We start from the raw sequence: 23872 nt of genomic DNA on the forward strand, positions 1-23872 counted from the left end.
GTGTGGTATAAGCTGCCGTTAAATTAGTGGGTAATACTTTATTCTCTATGATGATATTATTTTGATGAACCCTGCAAATTTATAAAAGAGGTTGTGCATTTATAGCCAATCAAATATTTCACAACATAACTTATATCCAAATATTTATATTTGGATATCCCTGCTAAAAACAAAAACTCATACTGAAGAAGATTTTAACATTTAAAACATTTGCGTACATTTTTCAAACATGCCTAAAGGATTTATTGAAGAGTTCCATTTTCAAGAGATTTGAGTGTATGAATGAATGACGTGCTGCCTTAACTCATTTGACTTGGGATCAGTAGCTGTTCATGGTTTCAGACTAGATGTAAGGCATTTGAAGGCATCTGAACATAATTACTGAGTTAAGATTACTTCTGAAAAATGAATTTAGAAGTTTACAAGTTTACACCAGGATGTGTGAGTTAAGCACGATAAACCACCTTATCCTTTTACTAAAAGAAACTTATTTAGCAGTAAATAAACTTTATTTAACACTGCACGGACAGCTTTTAACTGCACTAGAACAGGATCAAATTTGAGATTAGAAAGCATCTTTCCACTTCCACCCAGCACACAACAATTCACTCAACTTCTAGGTCCAAAGGTCTTCAACAAATAAATAGAAGCACAATGACATTTATTTGGGAAGAACTTTATTATTACAAAAGAAATAAAAAATAAAATCACAAGATAAACAATTACACAAGTAATATTTTCTACAATAATTGTAGAAAACACTTCACTGTGTATAAACATGCATTCTCTTCGAAATTTTATTCACAGCTTAGTTTGTTGTTGAAGCCAAACCAGGCTTGGTTCCTTGCAGCCATATGGAAGCTCTTGAGTTAGCTCACAGCTGAAAAATGTAGTTTTCCATAGGACATATTGTATGCTGAGTGACTGAATCTAAAAGGAATAAAAAGGCAGGATTATTTAAGATCATGTGCACAAGAAACAGATTATAAGGCAGCAATGTACTTCAGAGTAATTTCTGTTACAAAACAGTACAGTGGAGCTGAGAAAACAGGGAGAATAACCCTAAAATAAATGCAAACAGCCAGATAATTGGAAACAGCATTTATTTAAGTTTAAAAAACAGTGTTGTGTTATATACCTATGGGCTTTTTATTGTGGGCAACACTGAGCGAATTAATTGGCATTTGGTCCTAACAGCAGATAACCATAAACGAACTGGATTGCAACAGTGAAGTGTCAAAGATTAGACAAAACTTCAGATTTGATTTGATTTATTTGACTAAGATAGCAATTTGTAGGGACAGGCAGCCACTGTTTTAATTATTATGTTCCTGAGAGAGGGGCTAAGATCAAAGACCTGTATCCATTAAGGTACCGTATAGAAATACTTCTTTTATCCAAGTTCTGCTGATTCATCATTTCAAATCTGTTAGATGGAGTTTCCATAACCATACCACATCAGCAAGACACAGCAACAGAAAAGGCACCATCAGAATGCAAAAGAAATTTGAGAAATTTGTAGAAGGCACGCAGAATTCAGATCCTTTATGTAATGTGTGGGACTCCCTGCAGCCAGATACACAGCTCCACCAATTCACTGATGGGCTGAGCTTGGTCAATCCAGCTCTATGTAGTTTAGGAGATACTGTGGCCCAGATGCAGGCACTTGGCCTTGTTGAACCTCATCAGGTTCACACAGGCCAACCTCTTCAGCCTGTCCAGGTCCCTCTGGATGGCATCCCTTCCCTCCAGAGTGTTGACCGTGACACACAGCTTGGTGTCATCAGCAAACTTGGTGACGGTGCACTTGATCCCACTGTCCACATGACCAACAAAATTATTAAATAGCACCAGTTTCAATACTGACCCCTAAGGGACACTTATTACTGATCTCCACTGGGACATTGAGATGTTGACCACAACTCTTTGAGTGTGACCATCCAGCCAATTCCTAACCCACCAAGAGGTCCATCCATCAGATCCGTGTCTCTCCAGTTTAGAGACAAGGATGTCATGGGAACAGTGTAAAATACTTTACGCAAGTCAGGTAGATGATGTCTGTTGCTTCCCCTATCCACCAATGCTGTAACCCCATTGTATAAGGCCACCAGATTTGCCAGGCATAATTTTCTCTTAGTGAAGCCATGTTGCCTGTCACCAATCACATCCTTATTTTCCATGTGCTTTAGCAGTTTCCAGGAGGATCTGCTCTGCTCCATGATCTTGCCAGGCACAGAGGTGAGACTGACTGGCCTGTAGTTCCCCAGGTCTTCCTTTTTTTTTTTTTTTTCCATTTTAAAAATGGGGTTATCTTTCCCCTTTTCCAGACAGTGGGAACTTCACCTGACTGCCACAACTTCTCAAATATGATGCATAGTGGCTTAGCAAATTCATCTGCCAGTTCCCTCAGGAATCACAGATGCATTTCATGAAGTCCCATGGACTTGTGTACCTTCAGGTTCTTTAGATGGTCTTGAACCTGATCTTCTCCTACAGTTCTTCATTCTCCCAGTCCCCATCTTTGTCTTCTGCAACTTGGGTAGTATAACTAGATCACTTGCTGGTGAAGACTGAGGCAAAAAAAGTCATTGAGTACCTCAGCCTTCTCCATTTCCCCGGTAACCAAGTCTTCCATTTCCTTACAGAGGGGGCACAGTTTTTCCTTAGTCTTCTTTTTATTTATTATGTAGCAGAAGCAGAAGGTATTAAATTGCATATACTATAAAATGAATTGCATGCCACTCTTGATTATTATATTTGTACACCTGAAATTAACCACTGAAATACTACTATGTGAAACTTTTATGTTTAATTTACTATATAATATTTTTAGTCCTGTGTAAACCTCTGGTATCCTCACCAAAGCACTTTTTTGGCCACATTTGATCTTTAAAGTCTTCTTCAAAGCTAGAGAAAGGCACAGTAAACAATGCCTTCTCCTTGTGCATCTCTTTCAACTCTTCACAATTTTTATCTTCAGGTATCAAGTAACACTTGCATTTAGACAAGTATTTTTCTCCTATGGCTCACCTTACCTTTCTTCCTTTTGAGTTATTTTCTTTCGGGTTTAAGTCATGGTCTGATAACATTAACAGTCAAGAGATTAGGATTTACTTATGTAGTCTCATATAACATCGATTTGTGCTGTACAGTTACTGCCAGAGTTTGAGTGGGGAGGAGTTTGATGTGACATAGTGTATGAGGAAAATTTAATTTAAAAATTTTCCAGTATGCAAAAGATCCCTTTTTGGAAAATACCCTTTTCTTGCCTGAAAATGGGAGTGTCAGACTGGAAGCTGTGAATCTGAAGGAGATTATCAAAGCTTTTCTTTGAGGGTGAGGATACTGCAATTTTACATCTGAATCCCTGCAGTAAGATAACCTTTAGAACTGTGGTGGAATAATGGAAAAGCAATGGACTAATAGCTCTTAGGAAACTAACAGAAGATTTTAAAGATAAACTTTTTCCAATTGGAAATCAGTGTCTGCAGAAAACTGTCTGCCAGATGTATAATATATAATTCAGGACAGGTTATCAGAGAGTGCCTGTTACTGCATTTCAGTAGTGCTATGCCAGTTTATACCAGTTAAAAATCTTATTGTGTCTCAATAAATTGACAAACATTTATTTTTTTAAATAAATTATCCTGTAGTGTTTTCCATAATCTAGTTTGTTCTAAATGAGACAATAATATACAAGATAAATTTGAAAAAAATATATACTTTTGGATTAAATTTGTTCTTCATTAAATTAAAAGGTGACTAGCAGGATCATCACAAAGAAGCCTTAGTTTTAACAGACTGTCCTCATCACAGAGATAACCTTATTGAAAACATCACTGTAACAGTCTGTTCCATCTCCTTCTTCTCCATAACCTCAGTTTAGTAAACAATTTACAGTCCATTTTTGAATACGTGTTCCATAATATTTTATATGGGTTGAAGTATAGTGTCTTACCTAATATCCATTTTTCTGATAAACATTTTATTTCCTGGTACTTCTTTCCTGGGTATTTTCCTATGCAGATTTTTGCCTGACGTAAGGCTTTACAAACTTTTCCTCCTGACAGCTGTATAAGTTCAATCAGATTTTTGCAGGGTGGCTGACTGGTGGGAGATACAAACATTACAGGCTGGTTTGAAAAGAGATTCTGCTGGTAGTTTCCTGTTGATAGGTGACGCTGAAGTCTGCAGATCTGTAAGTGAGGAAACAAAGAAAATGATAAACATTGTGGTATATTTCCACTCAGAGTAAAACTAATCATTCTCTTCATTAATTCAGGAAAAAAAGAATGAGAGTACATGAATACAAACTTTACTTTTCATATCTATCAGAAACTTGGGTAAAACATACAATGAATTTTCTGTATTTTATTATTTACATGTAGTTGTTTTGATACAGAAACTAAAATTACCATATACGATACACTTGACTGATATAATTCCAAAACCAGAGCTGAGACTCTTAAATCATAGGCCAGATGGCTTACCTGTAAGACAGAATTATCTTTCACCATAATCCTGCATTCTTATAACAGTGCCCTTACATAGACATTGTAAAGGATTTTCTAAATAATTAGAGTATTTTGGCAGAAATACAAACCATGAAAGCCTTTACAATATACACTGTTCATCAGCTTGTATCTGGGGGCTTTACAAATATATCTAATTGACAGTCTAAATGAAGTTGTAACCTTTTTGCTCCTCCTGTCTTCCTGTACCAACTGCATTTTCTCTGAGATACATGAAGTGACATAAATGTAACAGAACTCACAGTAAACTGACTGTTTAATGTAAACACTTTTGTCTCTACAAAAGCAAAAAAGGAAGTCCTCTGTGAATATAGTGTAGCCTGTAATGCTATCCAATAAAAACCTTGATTTATATGGGGCAAATTTTCTTATCTGTATATATCAGGTGGGGAAGTGGTTCAGCAATTAAAACCATTTACTGTAAGTACACTGTGCATGAAAGCAGTGCACAGAACTAGTGCACAACCCATGGTAAGCAATATAAAGTTTTAATACTAAAATAAATGAAGAATCAAGCCTGAAATTCTTAAAAGTGAGATTGCCATTGACCTGCCAAATTAATGTATTTAACATTTATGAGTCTGTATCCCTTGACAAAGTTCAGAAAATATATAATGGTCTAGGAGTAAGATGAGAACAAAAATAAAGGTTTCATATTAGGTCATATAGCTCAGATTTTTTCATACAGATGAGCAACATGAGCACATTACATAGCAAAAAGGACACTGTATATATCTGGTTTACATAAAAGGGCTGAACTGCAGTCAGTGAAGAGGTGTAACCAGTAGCTGAAGAAACTACTTGTTGAGTGGATTCCTTCCTCCAGTGCTGGCACATCCAGTGCTGGCACAAAAGTACTGTGAAACCAGACACTTAAAATGTTAATGCAATAGTAGATGTGCTTTGCAGATGTGCAGCTAAAACAGTCTTCACCTGGTTTACAAGGTCTTATAAAGCCAAATACTTCCATGGAGTCTTCATAGATTCTTAGATGAAAGTCAAAATACATTGCCTTAGCACTTATGACCAATTAGGCAGGTCACTAGTGAAACATGAAGTCCGTGCTTCACAGCTCGGGTCATTTCTGTGCCACTGTCTTATGTGCTATTCTTGGACAAGTCAATCCAAAGCTGAATTCTGAGCTCTCCTCCATCAATACAGAATTCAGCTTTCTGTTATTGTTGGTTCCTTGGTTGCCCTCTTGAGAATAAAACCAAACCGATTCTTTGTATTCTGAATTCAGCAAGTTATAAAGACAGTGACTGCTATGGATGAACCGGGCCAAAAAAACCTGAAGTGCAATCCAAAAATATAGCCTGTATTTTCTTCTCCTTTGCAAACTTAGATTTATGAATGACATGGCACATAATCTTGTCTCATGGAAGGCAAACAGCTTCTAAATAATGTTGTCGAGCACAGCATCAAAGCAGAGTTACATCGCAGAATTCAGAGGACCCCAGCTCAGTTCAGAGAAAGAGCATTAACTCTTGGCCAGACAAATGATCGCAGGCAGAGAATTGTTCAACGTTTGTGCGGTGAGCATGTCTGATTGCAATTGCTGTAAATATGTTGGCACGTGATACTTTACACATGTGCAGATCTGTTTTTGGACTTTGTATGAACCACCTTTCTCCATCTGAGCAGAATGCTCCTCTAGAAACATCTGGATGCTGGGCATTTTGATGTCATGAAATACCATAAACTATGCACTGTACAGTTTTAACATATGGTATCAGATTTAAAATTTGGTAGGAGTATCACTGGCCGATGGGCCTTGTGAGCCTTTGAGGCCATGATCAGTGGATCAGTCCCATCAAATGGGACTAGCTCAGGCACATAAAACACTTTGCAATCTCCAAGGGGTGTCTACGGAGCAGTGTGATGATTTTGGTATTACTGGGACAGCAATCATTCATTTTTTATCATAAAAAATATGTGCAGTCATGAAACTACAAAACTGCTTGTGTTAAACATGGTCAATGAATTAAAGAACAAATTATAGTCAAGTAAAAATAGTAGTCCCTTTGCATCAACCTCAGAAAAGCTTCATGACAGATACAGTGTGATAAGAGAAGATCTCTGAAACTGTTTATTTGGATGAATAAGCTGCAATGAATGGAGGAAAGACAATTAGCAAGAGACTTTAACGTTTGTTTACCTTAAACAAATCAGGTTTAAGTCATGGGGACGGATGTTACATTGTTTTTGTCAACCTGGAACTCCACATTTTTAAAGACAAAAACGATTAGTTATAAGAAGCTGTTATCTTCAAAATGCAACAGGACTTGTTTTAGACAGAAGACAAAATATAATTGTTGCCATCCTGCTATTTCACATATTTTAGAGATTATTATTGAAAAGAGCAGTGTTCCTACTTCCTCAACCATTTTCCCTGAAAGCATTTCCTTGCTTCCGCAATGAAAACTGTGATAGGTCTTCATATAGAAGGAACTTCTGGATGAAGTTAATAATAAATGGAAATACATACAAAGCTAATCACCAAATCAAGAAACTCAAACTTTGAGCACCCAACACTTGCCTCAGCTGATGCTCACAAACAGCTTGATTTATTCTCCATGTTTAGTATACATTAAAGGAATCCAGGACAGTGAAATTCGGACATGCTATAGAGATGATTTTCTTAATCTTCCATTACAATTCTAGCTGTGTGTATTACCAACTCATTTGACAAAATGATGAAGTAGGAATACAATACAGCCCTGATATATCAGTGAAGGAAAGCTTCAGCATAGAACTTCACATTTACTTTTCCTTCACCTGAACCACCACTGCAGCTGTGCTCAGATTTGCTCAAGCACACAGGATCTCCACACACATCCTCTAGCCAGGGAAAAGCAGTAGCATTGAAGTTCAGAGCTCATGGAGTATTTTGGAAGGTTAGCTTTCGTTCCTGGCCCACTAACCTGAACAATATGGTACTCACCAGTTGCTGCAGAGGCAGCTAGCCGACCACACACTGCTGGGCTGTGGGATTAAACAGTGCAATCTAGCTCGTACACTGAATTGACTCAGCTGCCTTTGCAACATCAAAGAGTTCACGGCTCTCCAGGAGCGCTACCAGCCCTTTGAAACCGTACTGATTTGGGGTAAGTGGTGAAAAAAAAAATAAATAATTCCTCAGATGAGACTAAGCCTGGGAAAACTTCACACCCCCAAAAATAATTATTTCCACAAATTGTGTATGTATGAGTTGGTAGCTATAGTTACAGATGTGTCAGTCTGTACTATAACAGAGAGCACCACTGCCTGCTATGATATTGGACAGTGACACCAATTTTCCTTTCTGATCAGATGCATTAGCAATGGTCAGAAAAACAGAATCTCATAGAAGAAGAGAATTTCATAGAATCTAGTATTTACTCTTTTTGTTAAAAACTTGAGTATTGGGATTCTCATTCTTTCACTAACGGGATGAATGGCAGGACAATACCTGTTATATGTACGCATGTCTCAAAAGTGTACCATTAATATAAGTTTGTTGAACATACATTTTGAAAGGAAAAATTGCTCTTGACAGAAATAAAACTTATGGAGAACGTAAAATATAAAATACAACTTTTCTTCATTATAAAAAAGAAATACATTTCACTGACTCTTCTCTCTCCTATGATTGGTTTTCAATCCCCACAATCCAAAAGATCATGTATTAAAACAAAACAAAACAAACTAAAACAAAACAAAACTTTGTAACTTTGCCTAGAACTTTATGAAAATAGCTTTGGCTGGGTGGGGTGCGGGAACAAACACAAAACCCCATAAAAGTCCAAGGATTTGGTCTTTGTATGATGCTCAGGAAATAGCCATCAAGTTCCACAAAGGTATTATCGATTTGTTAAATCAGGTTCCAAATCTCATCAGCAAGAGAAGATGAGCAGAAGACAGCAAAAGAGGGGAAAAAATATGTGATTGTATGCTTGCTTTTGCTGGGTGAAATGCTGGAAGTAATGGAGCCAAATCTGATTTATATTTTTCATAAGACATCAATCTGTTCATCCCTTCCCCCCCTCCTCTTTTATTTGTTTTGTTTTATTTGTTTTTTTTGTGAAGAAGCTGAGCTCAAGAACAAGAAGGAATGGCACACAGTTCATCATCACGTGAATCAGAACATAACTTCAAGGTTTAAGAAAACATTCAATTGGATAAGAGTTAAAATAAACTTGCCTTCAAATGTCAGTTTAAATTCCACATAAGAAAAAGTAATTTGTTTTCTGTAATAAATTATTTTTACTTCATGAATTATGTATGTACTTCTCCTAAAGTACGTGTATATCTGATGTCTGAACAGATACCTGAATTAAAGCAATAGAAAATGCAAGGAAACTAATCCTTCTGGAAGTACTTGGAAAATTTTCAGCAATTACACTGCTAATGTCCTATGAACAGCACATGATTTTCAGTGTACTTTTAGAAAATAACACATGGAGAAGTTTTCAGTTTAAAATGCTATTCGAATAATAATACTATACAGAAATTAAATGAAGTATATGGTTCTGAACTATTACAGTTAATAGAAACTGTATTTAGAGGCTATAATTCCAATGTGAAGTGCTAATGTCAAAAAATATATAATGTAGCCATCTGATATAATTATAATTCATGTTCATGAATTATACAATAAATGTAAGTGTTATGGTAAATCTTTATTCTTTTATTTGTCATTTCTGTTATTCAACAGAGATAAAATATAATATATAATCCATATAGGATCAGAAACCTTAGCAATACCTATTTGAACAGGTTATTTTTTATTTACTGAACTTATGAAAAGCTATAAATTACATACTGATTAATGTTATTAGCAAAAATAATAAATATCAAATGCAAGTAGAAGACAAAATTGCAGACATAAGATTGTTAATTTTATACCTTTTAGGTATCAAAAGATAAAGTATTATTTCATTTGAAGTTGTTGAGAAATTACTTATTTCCACAAAGGAGAAAAGAATCTGACCTTTGGATTAGTTCACCATTCTGCTGCTACTGTCATAAAAAACATAAAATTGATAAAACAAAACCTCCAGCCCTTATAGTTTGATAATCTAAAATTTTAACAAAAGAGGCACATAAAATAATATATCCATTTAATATAGTTGGTTAATGTTGCTGGGGAAATCTGAAGCTCTGTTATATTAATATTCATATGATTTCAGTACAGATAAATATATGGGCCAAGTGACATTTGTGTTTCCAATTTTTGTAATTTGTACAGAGACCTTGAGAAGAACACACTCAAAGCTACAGCACGGTTAGGAAATGTTACACTTGCATGGTTACATGCATTTTCAGACAGTCCGTCATTTCGTAAAAATTTAAAAGGAAAACACACATGTGGAACCCCATGTACATTTAAAGATCAAGGGCTCACATACATACACAAAAGTGAAGCATCAGCCTGCTTCTGATAAAGAGGGTGTATTGCAGCGTGCAGACTTCTGAAAGTCCTGTTATCCTGCAGGGAGGAATTTGCAGAATCTGCAGGACCCTACCGGGATCAAGGAAGTTTGTGTTAACAATGCAGTAGCTCTCCTGCAGGACGAAGAAGAAATGCTCTTTTTCATCTTTCAAAATATCAGGTTTATTAGAAGAATGAAAACAACTAATCAAAACAGAAACTCTATTTTTGTAGGAAGAATGTATGGCATACGTTTTCTACTTCAATTAATAGCTCAACATTTTGGTTTGATTTCCTTGTGATTTACTTTAGCAGTTTGCTGTTTTTTGTTGTTGTTGTTTTATTTTTTTCAATCACATTGACAGTTTAAAAATTTAAATATTGATTAAAATCTCTAATAAAAAATTACACTGAAATGTTGTACTAGATAAATAAATTGGTACTCTCCCATATAAAAGAGCATGTAAAAAGCTACATACTACATACTACTGGAAAAAAATTACACTCAGCAAGCTGTTTCACACAGAAACAGATCTTTGGCTCTGAAAAATCTTTTGTAAATCAATGAAACTTCACAGAGATACAGGACCCCAGCTGGATCAAGCCACACTGTCACACTAGTGTCTCAGTAGCACCAATAACCTTATTCTACAGTTTAGCACAAAATGCATTTATCGTTGATAGAGCTGCTTTTCATCCTCGGAGCAAAGCTCAATTTGCAGCATTCATACAAATTATTTCCAAGTAGTGCATGCATGTTTCTCAATCTTCATTGAAACAACTTTTCCACTGGATAACGATATCTTTTGGCTAAAACAGAAGCTCTCTATCTGTCAAATTTGAGAAGCATCAGACAGACAGAAGTGAGAACTCGGTTCTTGAATGCTCATTCAAGCTACCTCATCATCCCTGCACATGCACACAGCCTGGGACGATGCACAGGCAGGCTCCATACACATCTGTGCAGTAGAAGATGCACTGAGCCCAGAGCCAGAAGCAGACAGAGAAACTTTTAAAAGATAGGGTGGAAAATTTACTCCAGAAAAAAAAAGAGACTTTCTACGTCTGCTCTTGAAAAAGGAAAGTAAAAGAAGATAAATGACATACTGTAAAGACCCATATTATCTGGAAACTTCTTCAAAACACAGTTTCTTCCCCTCCTCTGCATAGTCCTTCATGTAAGTGTTTCCTGGCCAAGACGTGGGTGAAGGGAAGAAAGCTAGAAACCAGACAATTTAGCTAATACTGTTTCTTTCCACGATGTGTTGGCAGACAACCTTGCTTCTCTCAAATCCCATAGACTGATAAGAAAAGTTAATTTCACCAATTTATTCTCTGAAAGACTGAGTCTCACTGGGAATACTGTATGAAAACGTTTGGCAAATAAATCTACTGTTTGGCGGACATTCAAAATTATACTGGAAGATGTTTTGAACCATTTTTTCCGGCAGAGCAAATTTTTGCAGGAAAAAAGATAACAAATTCACTTATTTTTAGTTTAATTTCCTTGTTTTTCAAAGCTAGAACTATTTTTAAATGCTATGTAACATCAACATTATCAGCTATAGATTAATAAAAAACAAATTATGGCAAAACAATAAGTCTTTTCCCTGTTAAGCATGACATCTAATTAAGGAGCTGTATTCCAGTACACATCACTTAAAAACACTCTGTTAAGACTGTAAGATGTGGTCACTTTACTGTGACTGTCTTCAACTTCAAAAACATTCAGAATTCAATACATTTGCAGTCAGTTTCAACACAAACCAATTCTTTTTGAAATTAAAAAATCCTCTAATTACAGACTAGCTAAAGAAAGAAAGATTTTTTTTCTGGATGAGAAAATGTTTCAGGGATGTCTCAAGAACTTGTCCACTTAAGTGCTATCTAATTTCAAGAGATTGAAACTCAGCTGACCATCAGGCAGTAATGAGACTGCAAACTGCAGTTGCAATTTTGTGTCAAAATTCTGCATATAATTACCACTTATAATTGGGTAGGTTTTTACTCACTGAAATATAAATAAAGCAGCACTGCCATGTATCCCTCTGAAGTGGTATACCAGTGTGCCACATACAACTCCATGCCATGCATCATTGGCACACCACTAGCTTACATAGACTACAAGTGACAAACCCCCAGGAATCCCAATAAAATTCAAACACAAAGTCTCAACCTCCATGCACAATCTATTCCAACGCTTATCTTCTCTTACAGGCAGAAAGCTTTTCCTAATAATATAACCTAAATTGCCTTTTCTGCATTTTGAGCCCATTACTTCTTGTCCAAGTGCCAACGGACATTGAGAACAATTTATTCTCTTCCTATTTGCAACAACCTTTTAAATACTTGAAGACTGCTATCATATCTCCCCTCAGTCTTCTATTCTCTAGACTAAACAAACACAGCTCTTTCAGTCTTTACTCTGGGGTCATATTTTCTAGACCTCTGATCATTTTGTTATTCTCCCCTGGACGCTCTCCAATTGATCCGCATCTTTCCTGAAGCATAGTGCCCAAAGCTAGACACAATACTCCAGTGCAGGCCTTACCACTGCTGCATGTGCTGCAAAATATTTATGTATCTTAGAGCATTCCTGTTAACATATCCCAGTATGCCTGCTTCTTTCACCAGACACAGGTGACATTCGTTCTGTTTTGGATCTTCTAAAACACTTGCTCTTCTGGCAGCAATATTGCATTGTCAATCTCATTCTATATGTCTGCAGATGATTATTTCTCCTCCTACTTTGCACACATCCTTGATGAACTAACTCCATCATACCAATTTCTGATCATTCCTTATATCTTGTAAGGTTATTTTAATTCCAATCTTCTCCTTACGCACATGAGTGATGTGACTGACCTCAATTAGACTATTTGTCTGTACAGAATTAGGAATTTGTAAAAGTCTGTGCAGGACTGGGAGCTTAAGTATGCAAATTATTTTGCTAAATTATTACATGCTTTGGAAAAGGATAAGCAACATGAATAACTAACTGAAGTGAAGTAACACCTTTATGTTCAAGTAGTCAAGTGAACAAAGTTCATGTAGACTGTGATAGGAACTGCAATGTAAATGGCTACAATTTAAAAGCAGTTTAAGATTCTTTCATCAAATCCATATTTTAATTTGCAATATTGATAACAACAAAGCTGGCTTTAAGAAGCTGGGCAGCAGATTATCACTTACAGAATCAATCTACAGTTCTACTACACTAGGTCATGTTTAATCAGATTTTCCTGCCTGGTAGCTTAGAAAAATCCTAGATAACACATGAAGGATATGGATAGGACAGCTGTAAAATTTATGCCAATTATTGACAAGTGTGCTGGTGTGGTGGCCTCATTCTGTGTATAACGAAGAGCTGATGTGAGTATACACAGATCATCTTTGCAGGAGATATTCAGTGAGCCTTACTGAATCCACCATTTTCTATCTGGCACTACTGGTAGGACTCTCCATCTGTCTGTTTATACGTTTATATATCTCAAAATTGAAAAGGAAATAAACTAAAACCAGAAAGTCTTTTCTCTTAACTTGGACAGCTGACATTTGAACAAATGCAGTTGAGCCAACACAAATGAGAAAACCCTCAGCCTCCCAGTGATTTGCATTAGGCAAGTATCAGAAGCTTTAAAAGGTACGCACCACGTGCATGGACCTGGTTTTCTTCGTGGTTGACAAAGATCTATTCTTGCTGGATGTATTCTCACAAGACCTTCAGCGGAAAAGATACTAACATTCTCCCTGGTTTAGTTCAAGATGGGAGTGTAGTTTTGAAACTAATCTCTTGGTCACTCCTATTTACTGAACTTCTGGTTCCTGTTGTGGAGAAGCCATCAACTGCACAGGATGGGACTCCTTTTGGATGGACAGAACCAGAAGATGTGCATGGTTCAGGGGACCTGACTGGATCTCATTCAGACCCCTGAGACAAGAATTGTGTGCAAGGTGCTCTCAGCATGAATTCTGCACATCCACTCTGCAGATCCAGTGCCATTCATCTGCACTAGTGGTATATAGACATTTACACAAATGAGAATGAAGTCACTTTGGGCAGATGTAACAGGGTAGTGATATAAGTATGGGATGCCTATATGGGATTCTTTTAAACTGACTACTTACCTGCACATAAATAATGAGCTCAGCTAAACTTAGCCTTTTTATTTTTATTTTTTAATGCTAACAGTTGTGACTTGTCCCTATTGTTATCTCATAGATCATTCTCACATGGCAACAGTAAGAAGCTATACATATTTTATATAAAGTATCCTCTAGGCTTATTGAACTCTGAACCCACATAAGGCTTATTATTATTGCTGTTATTGTTGTTATTATTATTATTATTAACATACCAGTACCTATAGCATAAGACCAGTACCTACCTTATTAATACATCATTAATTTCAGTGAAGAAGTACGGAATGAAGTATTAATGAAGGAAAGAGCTTGTTTAATCACATGGGAGTAAACATATCTGTATTTAAACAGAATGAAATAGTACGTTTCAAGCTAGGTGTATTTCATTGGTGAAAGGATGTACTGAAACAGAAATTCCATAAGATAACAATGTGCTGTGATTCACTGGAATCAATTTGATATTCCCCTAGTTGGATACTACGTAAAGTCAAAACATTCAACACAGAAGACTAGTATTTGCCCTGAATACATTGAAAGGGATAACCTTACTTTAACTAGCTTAGACTTTTCAGATACTGAATCATTTTGGACAGGTTAACTTTCTATTTAATCAACACAGGATATTGTGCAGTAATGTCTTCAAAAATGATATTTGTTTTGCTGGTTTAGGGATATGGAGAATCCTTCCTTTTGCCTTTAACAGTAAATGATAAATCCAGTGTTGTCAACAGATTTGCTATACCTGGCGAAGTGCAGATGAATAATGCTTTGATAAATAAAAGGGTTTTCTATTCCAGTAATAACAAAGTCAGTGATCTTGTTGAAAGGAAAAGCCTGGCAAATGTGAAGGGTTACACAGCTGTTCCCAAAAGGCTCTTTCCCCAAACAGTTGTATTAACCCACAATAAAAGTAATCTTAGCACTAAAAAAATCCTTGTTTTATCTTTAAAATAAGATTATATGAGTCCTTTTGCTCTACCTCAGCTGACTGAAATGACCAAAGCAAAGGCAGAGTACATTCTTCTCTCTACTCTTCAGTTTTAGCTGAATGCCATTGCAACGCCCAGCAGTAACTCAGTGTGTGCCAAACATGAATATTTTTAAGCGTCATTTGAGTTTTAAAGGCTACAGTAAGTGATGGGAACACAATCGTCTTGGGAATCTACAAATAACTTTAAAAAAGCTCATAAATCTGGCTTTCATGGCTTGCTTTTCAACAGCTTTATGAAATATGTCAAAGCTTGAACATGATCAGTTCATTTTCCTTCAAATTTCTTAGGATTGACTTTTCTCAATCTTTTTTTTGATATGGTTCAGCGAGACAAATAAGACGGGCTTGGCTTAAAAAAAATAGGCATCAGCAAATTACTTATAAAAAGTTGCTTTTTCTTTTTAATATTTTTTTTTAAAGTATCAACAGAGGAAAACAGTACCATCTAAGTAGGGCAGCCTGAAGTATTCCCTCATTAACAAAAATATAAAATGCTTCTGTTCAGCAGCCAATCTATTACAACATAACAGACCACTTAATAATGAAAAAGCAGTGTATTTATTAATAAAAGCTTTTTTTTTTTTTTTTTTTTTTCTTAAATTGTTTAAAAAGTTGCCTGGTAATGACTGAGCACAGCAGAAGCCCTAAGAGTCACTTTCAGAAGTTGTATGGAATTTTCTGTATTTAGAGTGAAACACACGCACTGCAATGAAAAGTAGCACGGAATGCTTGGTTTTTAAAATACAAACTAGAAGCTCAGTTGAAATTACACCGATATTAACAGAGAAAAACCTTTAAAGTTGTCTAAGAACTACTAAAAGAAACTCATTCAAAAGATTACTTGGCATCAAACAAATCAATGCAACCTATGGAATTCTGCAGGTTGCAAATAATATAACAGGTTCTGTCAGCTTTTAGAAATTCCTGATAGAACTATGATCACCATTCCTTATGGTCTACAGTTTCCCTGATCAGCAGCAGTAATTGCTCCTCCATGGCAGCAATAATTACCTGTGTGTAACAACATCTCTGCTTTGTCTAATTGTGTCATGTTAGACAAGAAGATCCCATGGGAAGTATGGAAAGCAAAGACACTTTACCCTCCAGCACTAATGGAGCTGCCAGCACACACAGCTGAAAAAAGTGTTTAAATATCTGACCAGGTGCTTTTCAAATGAAAAGTGCTCAAGAAAAGATTTTTTTGAGAGCACCACTTTCTTCATATGTACTGAAGGAACGATACTACGGAAAATGACACATGTTCTATTTGAAGATTCCTTTAATGAACTCTTGAACATTTTAGCATGGCAATAAATGTATGATTACCAAAGAAAGGACTTTTTGACTATATTTTGACAGCAAGTTGTGATATTGTTGTGTATAGCTGAGGGATAATGAACTATGCTGAGGATACAGAGTAATTTTAGTGTTATGAAAGTTAGTAAGGTAGAGCCACAGTACCTGACACAGTTTATTTTCTCTGCACAGAAAGGTCTACTTTCTGTTCATTGCAAATGTAATCATTATTATTACTATTAGAAATGTTTTTATAAATTCCCTATGAAATTTGCCTTTGTTTTAAGATTGAGATTGCCAGCTATGACATGGTTAAGACCAGAGAACTAGACAGACTTATTATGGCAGTGGACTTTCAGTGACTTCTCATGGTAGCTGAGCAAAGTTTGTAGGGTCAGAGTGCTGACCCTGTCCTCCTTCTGAGTTCCTTTCCTATATTCTTACTGTTCTTCATCTAAGAATTAGGCTGGACAGAGAGACTACTGCTTTTTTGCCTATCTGATTTTATCTGAAGTGCTTCAGTAAGAGCAGAAAGCCTTTTCAAGAGGTTGTCATTGCACAAGCAAGCAGTAAAAATTCAGACCAAAAAATACGCAGCAAGTACTGTACATAAACTATGAGCAACTGGGTTTTTGAGCTTAGATACAGGATAAATGCCCTAAAGCACAGGAAGACTCAAACAAAATTACTGAAGTTATTTTCTAGTCAAACAACTCGATAGCTTAGATAGAAGACAAATGCTCAAGAATTCCTCCCCACCCCCACAGAAGACCTTACACTTTTTTCTTTTTTTAAAGTAAAATACTGTAAATAAATATTTACTGCCTATGGCTCTGTCCCAGTCCAGAATTCCCAGTAAAAACAGTTGGAATAAGGTAGGCACCATAGGACTACAACTTTAGTCCTGTACAAACTACCATGATGGTAGAAGGTATTGTTTGCATGCATGCACACTATACTAAATTGTATACACTCTTAGGTGGAATGTATGGAGACAGAGAAAAAGATGGAGAAAAAGAATTTAATCTATCTAGCCCTGCATAAGGCAAAGATTTATAAATGCCCTGTGCATTCACTGAACCATGTGTCTATTTTTGTTTTAAAGTTATATTAACTTTATAATTTAGGAGCTGACATGGTAGTCCTAATGTTACCCATGAATTTCTTCATTAAAACATTATTTCTGATTAAAGTGTTACTGCACTTATCTTACAGACAAGCATGGAAAGAGCTACATTACTCAGGCCACTGTTTGAGGAAAGGAGAATTCGCTTTACAGTACCCGAGTACTTCTGGGGTTAAACAGAGGAACAATGATGATGGGATTTGGAGGGAATTCAATAAAATCATTCTCAATCAAAGAAGCCCAGTGTCATACAGACCTTTGAAGGAGGGAAAAAGCTGTCTTCTACAGAGAAAATACACACACAAATTCCCAAGTGCCTTTTTGAAGATTTCACTGCTAAACAAAACTACATGGTATCACCACGCTCTTTTCTGCTGTATACCAGACCTATTATTACAAACAAATATGGCAATTAAAAAAATAAATAATAAATACTAAACTTAGACCTACTGGTTTTTATCAATTATCACCTTATCACAGATGATTACTTCTGCAGTTTGCTGTAAAGCTGAATGAAGTGGGAGATCAAGAGGGAGAAAAATCAGAGTATTTTGATTAAGCAAGCTTTACGTTTTTTCATAAATGAAATACATCAGATTTCTTATACTCATTAAAAGCTGAATGTATTCACTGAATATATTCACTCAGACACAATCCAGTTGTACCAATGTCATACTCACAAAGCATGCACATCAGGGTGACAGCTAAAAAGCCACAGAGCTTTGCACATAATCTAAAACTAAATCTGTATGTAATTTCCTTCCCTTTGTTAATTGAAGATTAAAACTAAATCAAGGGGAAGCCTTCTATGAGACTACTTCCAACAACAGATGACTCAACTAGCACCTGAGAATTTGTTGTACTTCTGTGTACTGAGGTTCTGAACTTCCTGTTTCAATAAAATACCAAACAAGTTGTGTTTCCTTTACAAATAAGCTATTACATCAAGCCCTGTTCCTATAATTTCAGTTTTTGTCTGCATTCCAACATTTTCTTTGGCAAATGTAGAAACATTCTAATTAAAGAGAAGAGAAAAACAAGCATCATTCATCATGGTAAGAATGAATGCTCAAGAGAACATCCTTACTGGTTACTTCTTTCATTCAGTTTAATTTGGCTTTTGAAGTACACCTAATTATGGCATGCAGTTGTCTGAGATGAAAAACAGGTAAGAGGGTTTTCACTAATAGTGCCTCATCAAAGCTATTAAAAGCAATAATCAATTCTCCTAATGGCCTACAGACATAACAACATGTGTAAAGTGACTCAAAATCATTTTTAGAAGACTACCTATTATCCCAACTTGCTAGATCAAAAAATACCATTTGAAAACCTATTTTTTTAATTTTATTTTTTTTTCCAAACAGAAATGATCCTGTGTTTACCTCAGCATGACCTACGAAGCCAGAGTTATAAAAATGCTTTACAGTGCCCTATTTCCTTAATTTTCAGTATTTCCTAACATTTAGGTAACAGACCAAAGGTCTCTTTCTACTCAACTTGCAAATGCCATGAGAAAGACAACTTGCACAGAAAAGTTAAACAGCATACCTACAAACACAACATAATTGTCTAGTTAAATACAAGATGGCCTACATATTATGGCCAGCATATGTGGTTTCTTTCCTAAATTTATTTAACCTTGAAACTGGAAGTGCTGACTCACCAAGACAGAAGTTCAAATGTAAAAATGGCATTAAATCAGAAACTATAATTACACACATTCCCTTTTGGATATTACTAAAAAGTGTCCATGTGCATATTATATTTTCATGAAGCACTGCTTCTTTTGCTTGTAAATCACAGATAAATTGTCAGGCAAACACAGTTAGACACACAGTCACCTAGTTAGGGTTGCGTGCTAGACAAATCTGGAATGCTGTAGAAAAAGCAGGCCCTGTAAATGGCTGAAGCCAGTAGAAAGTGCTGAAGACTTCTGATAAGAGAAATAGTCAACACCACATCTCCAACATTCTTCAAAGAGCATAAAACTAGAAATAGTCCAGTTAATCCTGAAAAAAAATCATAAGTTTGACAAATGATCCCAGAAAAGGCAGAATGCTTCTCCTGCTTTGTCTAATTATGTGTCAAATGAAACATCTCCTACATATCAAGTAAGCAGCAACTGGTCCGATCCACACAGCACCGAGAATGTGTCAGAATCACAGGGTTACCACTTCAAGAAAACACATATTTTGTTCTATAAACTTGTGCTAAGCCATACTGAAAACTCAATGGAATGGGCAAAACAGCACTTTAGTGTGTGCTGTTCCTATTTTTTTTTCCTTCTAAACCACAATCAACCCAGGCATATAATTTCAAACGGCAAAGTTTTGCTCAAAACATTTTAATCAACATACACAGGGTTGTTTACATCCTTCACGTTGGACTAAACCCAGAATTTCAACACTACTACTCAATAAAACCTAAAGAGTGTGACCTTGCTTTGTGTTGAAACTGCAGCTCTTTCAGGAACTTGAAACTCACCTCAAATTACAGAGGAATGTCTGAGACTAGGCAAAACTTTTGATAGACTTCTAAAGTTTTTCAGTTGTAACTGAAAAAGTACCTCTTAAATTGATTCTTAAACGTGCATTTCCTTTGATTTTAGGAAATTAACATTAAATAAAATTTTTACATGTTTTCTCTGGGTTCTCCAAAACATATTACTTTAAAAGGTACTAATTAACAGATACTCTTAAAACAGCCAACAAAATTCAGCCCCTTTCAGACTACCCATAAAAATCCCCTCCCTCAGGCAAGCATATTCCCATTAAAAGTCTCTCTCTTCAATAGCTTTAAAAATAGTCATGCCATGCAGCAAAGCCTTTTGAAGGTCAGCAAAATCTGCCTGGAATCAGTTCCGCAGGTAGAAATCCCTTGTGTCAACTATTGCCAGAGTCTTCCACTTGAAATGAAGTTGATAATGCTGCAGGACTACAAATAAATTTGGTAAAACGGGATATGGATAAAGTGTGACCTTTCAGACTGGTCAGGAACAACAACAAAAAAAAGAAGGATGGAAACATTCTTCCTTAGATCAAAAGGTCATTGGGGCAGACACTATCTTTTGTTTTGGATTTGTATAATGTGCTAGGATGCAGAGTCCTGTTTTATGTTCACTGAAAAATAATGACAAAAGTCTACCTTTCTAATAGTGAGGCCCTTTTTTGATTACAGCCTCTGGGACCATCTTTAGGCAACTATTAAATAGTGTTTTTAAAAATCATGAATTTAGATGATCTTTTAAATAGTACTGAAAAATAACTTCAATATACAAGACATAAATCATTATAAGAAAAACATGACAGTAGAACTTCTTGTCTTTGGAAAAGCCTCCAAGGTCTACAACAGGATCTCATCAACACATAATAAATCACAAAGCAGTAAGAACAGAAGTATGTCTATATATATATATATATACATACACAAGCCCAGTAACAACACAAACAATGCAAAATAAATTTGCTGAAGATGAAATCTGATTCTGCAACTATCTTATGAATAAATTTTATAACAAACACATTTTTTTTTTCACGTGTTTAGATCAAAGGTATGAGAGTTAGGAATCAAGGTGCTTATTACAACTTTTGTATCTGTGAAACCAGGCCTAGAAGGACAGAAGTTGGCACAGGTTCATGTAGCATTTTTTTCATTAGCTGTGAATTATTTTAACCTCAATTTCTGGAAGACAGAGCTCAACATTTAACACTGTACCTTAGACATGTTTATGAAAGAGCCTGAAAATAGAAGCTGTATCACCTAAAGTGTACTTTCTACTGCTCTCTGGAGATGAATAATACTTTTTTTGCACCGTAACTGAGAATTACATTCAGAAAAAATATCTTATTGGGTCTGTAGGCCATGATCCTACACTGTAGAGACTGCCATGGACTTCAGCGTCATAGGCTTTTGCAAGAACCTAAGTAGAGTTGCAGCACATCCTGTTGCTTATGACTAAATGAAAGCATGGAACAAGGAATTTGTTAAAAATAAGGAAACTTTAATTGAACTACTAAGATTCATTTATTCATTTTTGATGGAACCATTACATGACATTGTGTTTTAAGGGAGTCAGATTTACAACTAATTTTATTGCCTGGATATAGTGTACTACCATTACGATAAACAAAAACCACCAAGAGCACCACAGCAGCTGTCTCTACTAAAATTGCTAGACTAGAAATTTTCCTTTTCGAACATAAAGACAGTTATAAATAGTTTCCAGAAACTTCCACCATTTTGTGGCTTCTTCAGCACTTCCATCTAGAAATATGGTTAAATACATTAATGTTGGTATTAAAAGAATGATGAAATGTATCTGTGTCATACTATAATGGTAGGAGCACATAATTCAACAATTTTTTTCCTTTTATAAAACAATGCTGCTTGATATACACATTTTACTGCTCTACACAGAAGTAGTCCTTTATAATTTCACCATTTGAATAAATGGAATGTGTTTTGGACTGACAGCATTCTGAACATTAGAGATAAACATTTCCTACAAGCCTGATTTATTGTTATGCAATAAAATGTACATAAACAATTTTCTTCTACCATAACAAGTGTGGGGATCATGTGAGACAAAGCAGGATTTCTGAAGCTTTAGCTATATAGCCCCTGTGGGCCTCCAATGGCTTAACCAGCAAAAAATCATTCATATGCAGAAGCCAACAAATTTTCTACCATATACTGTCATGAAAAAATTCCTCTTTCACCTTGTTCCTGTAAGATGAAATACTATGTCTTCTGTCACTAACAGCCCTACAAATAAATTACCTTTCACTCATGAGATGTTGAGCATAAACACAGAAACTGTTTTTACTGAAGGATAAAAGTATTTAGACAGCACTGGCTAAAAACAGCCAACAGCCATATCCTAGGAATTAGGATATATTACTATCAGTTTACCCTAGGAAAAAAAAAAAAAAAAAAAATAGAAAAAGCTGAAAGCTGATTATTATTAGTATCAAGCATTATTGCAAAGTGTACGTGACCATCTGCTAGCAAGCTTGTAATGAATCATACAGGCAAACACAATCACAGTGTAACATCACCAGAAGAGAACAAATGGACAAAGGCACATAACTTTAACCAGGCTTTTGGTACTGTGGAAAAAAAAAAGACCAAAATAATACTTGTGTTTTTAAATGATTATACAACTTCTACACAGCTTCTTCAAACCCCGACTTTCTAGAAGTGCAAGGTTACAGTTCAGAAAATAATATAGAAATAGGATGTGTTACAATTACAACAAGCCAGAAATCTACCAAAGCTCTATCAGTAGGATAATACAAACCTTAATTTCTTCCTAGCAATGAATATTGGCTGCAAAGAACACTCGGCCCAAGTCTGCTCTTTTTAATCTCTATACATTAATTTCAGCTTCCTCACTCCAAATTTTGCACGCTTTTCTGGTGACTTGTTATCACACTATTTCTCATACAAGTTTATGGAAACACATCCCAGTGTTTCTTTTCTTTTAAGGATCATCTCTCAAGACACTTGGAATAAAACCAAACAGCAAACAAACAAAGACTCTAGCTTTGGTTTATGAAATGTATTCTATGTTTATATGCAGAGAAAATTCTGGGTTGGAATCAGCCATCCTGTCAACACTTGGTGCCTTCGTTTAGGAAAAACTTCACATTCACTCATTTTTCATTTCCATGCTGTCCAGACCAGTCAAACACAGGGAGAAAACTGGTGGCATATACTAACATTATAAGCAAAATAACCAGTAAAAAGTTTTTTTTTGTAACCAAAGCGCAGCAGTACATCAGGATTTTATTAGTGAGATCTGCACATCCATAATGCTGGAAGCAAGGACAAGAAAGTGGTAAAAATGAATGGCAGACGCTGATTTTTATCATGGAAGATTAGATACGTAGCTAAAACAGAACTAGCTCGTGTGACACGTATATCGTTACAGGACATGATCAAGTGCTCAGATACATAAATCGTGTCCATCAGCCAGGGAAGCCACACAGGTAGGTGGGCAGCTTTCCCAAAATAGGTTCCTGAGCAATCATCAGATGCATACATAAAATCTAACAGGTTTCTCAAACTGTCTTGTTTGAATATGCTACATACATCTTAAAAGTCATTGCTTGGATAAAATTGGCCTTTTGACTCAGAATGTCTTTGTAAACTAACATTTAAAGGACACAGTCCACAAAAAACTATGTCTTCCTCCTTTCGGTTTGAGCCAATTTCCCTGGTATGGAAGCAGGATGTACTTGAAGTTCTCATGTCTTCATTGGTAATAAAGGATAAAATTAGTGCCAGGCTCAACAATCTGTCTTTATTAAATAAAAATAGTAATTTGCATTCTCATCCTGAATATATGAAAGTTTTTTTCTTGTCTG

At 35.7% G+C, this 23872-nt stretch overlaps 1 protein-coding gene across 1 annotated transcript in view; it reads right to left on the reverse strand.

Moving 5' to 3' along the window:
• Positions 1-660: 660 nt before the first annotated feature.
• The window catches only part of MCPH1 (microcephalin 1), a 126164-nt gene continuing 102952 nt past the window's right edge, over positions 661-23872 (reverse strand). The window contains exons 13-14 of the mRNA XM_068678418.1: positions 3959-4196; positions 661-930 (exon numbers count right to left, since the gene is read on the reverse strand). Of these exons, the coding sequence (XP_068534519.1) occupies positions 875-930; positions 3959-4196 (294 nt within the window). The 3' untranslated portion in view covers positions 661-874. The remainder of the gene's footprint in view (positions 931-3958; positions 4197-23872) is intronic.

Source organism: Anas acuta, chromosome 3 (genome assembly GCF_963932015.1).
Source record: "Anas acuta chromosome 3, bAnaAcu1.1, whole genome shotgun sequence".
Classification (NCBI taxonomy): Eukaryota; Metazoa; Chordata; class Aves; order Anseriformes; family Anatidae; genus Anas; species Anas acuta.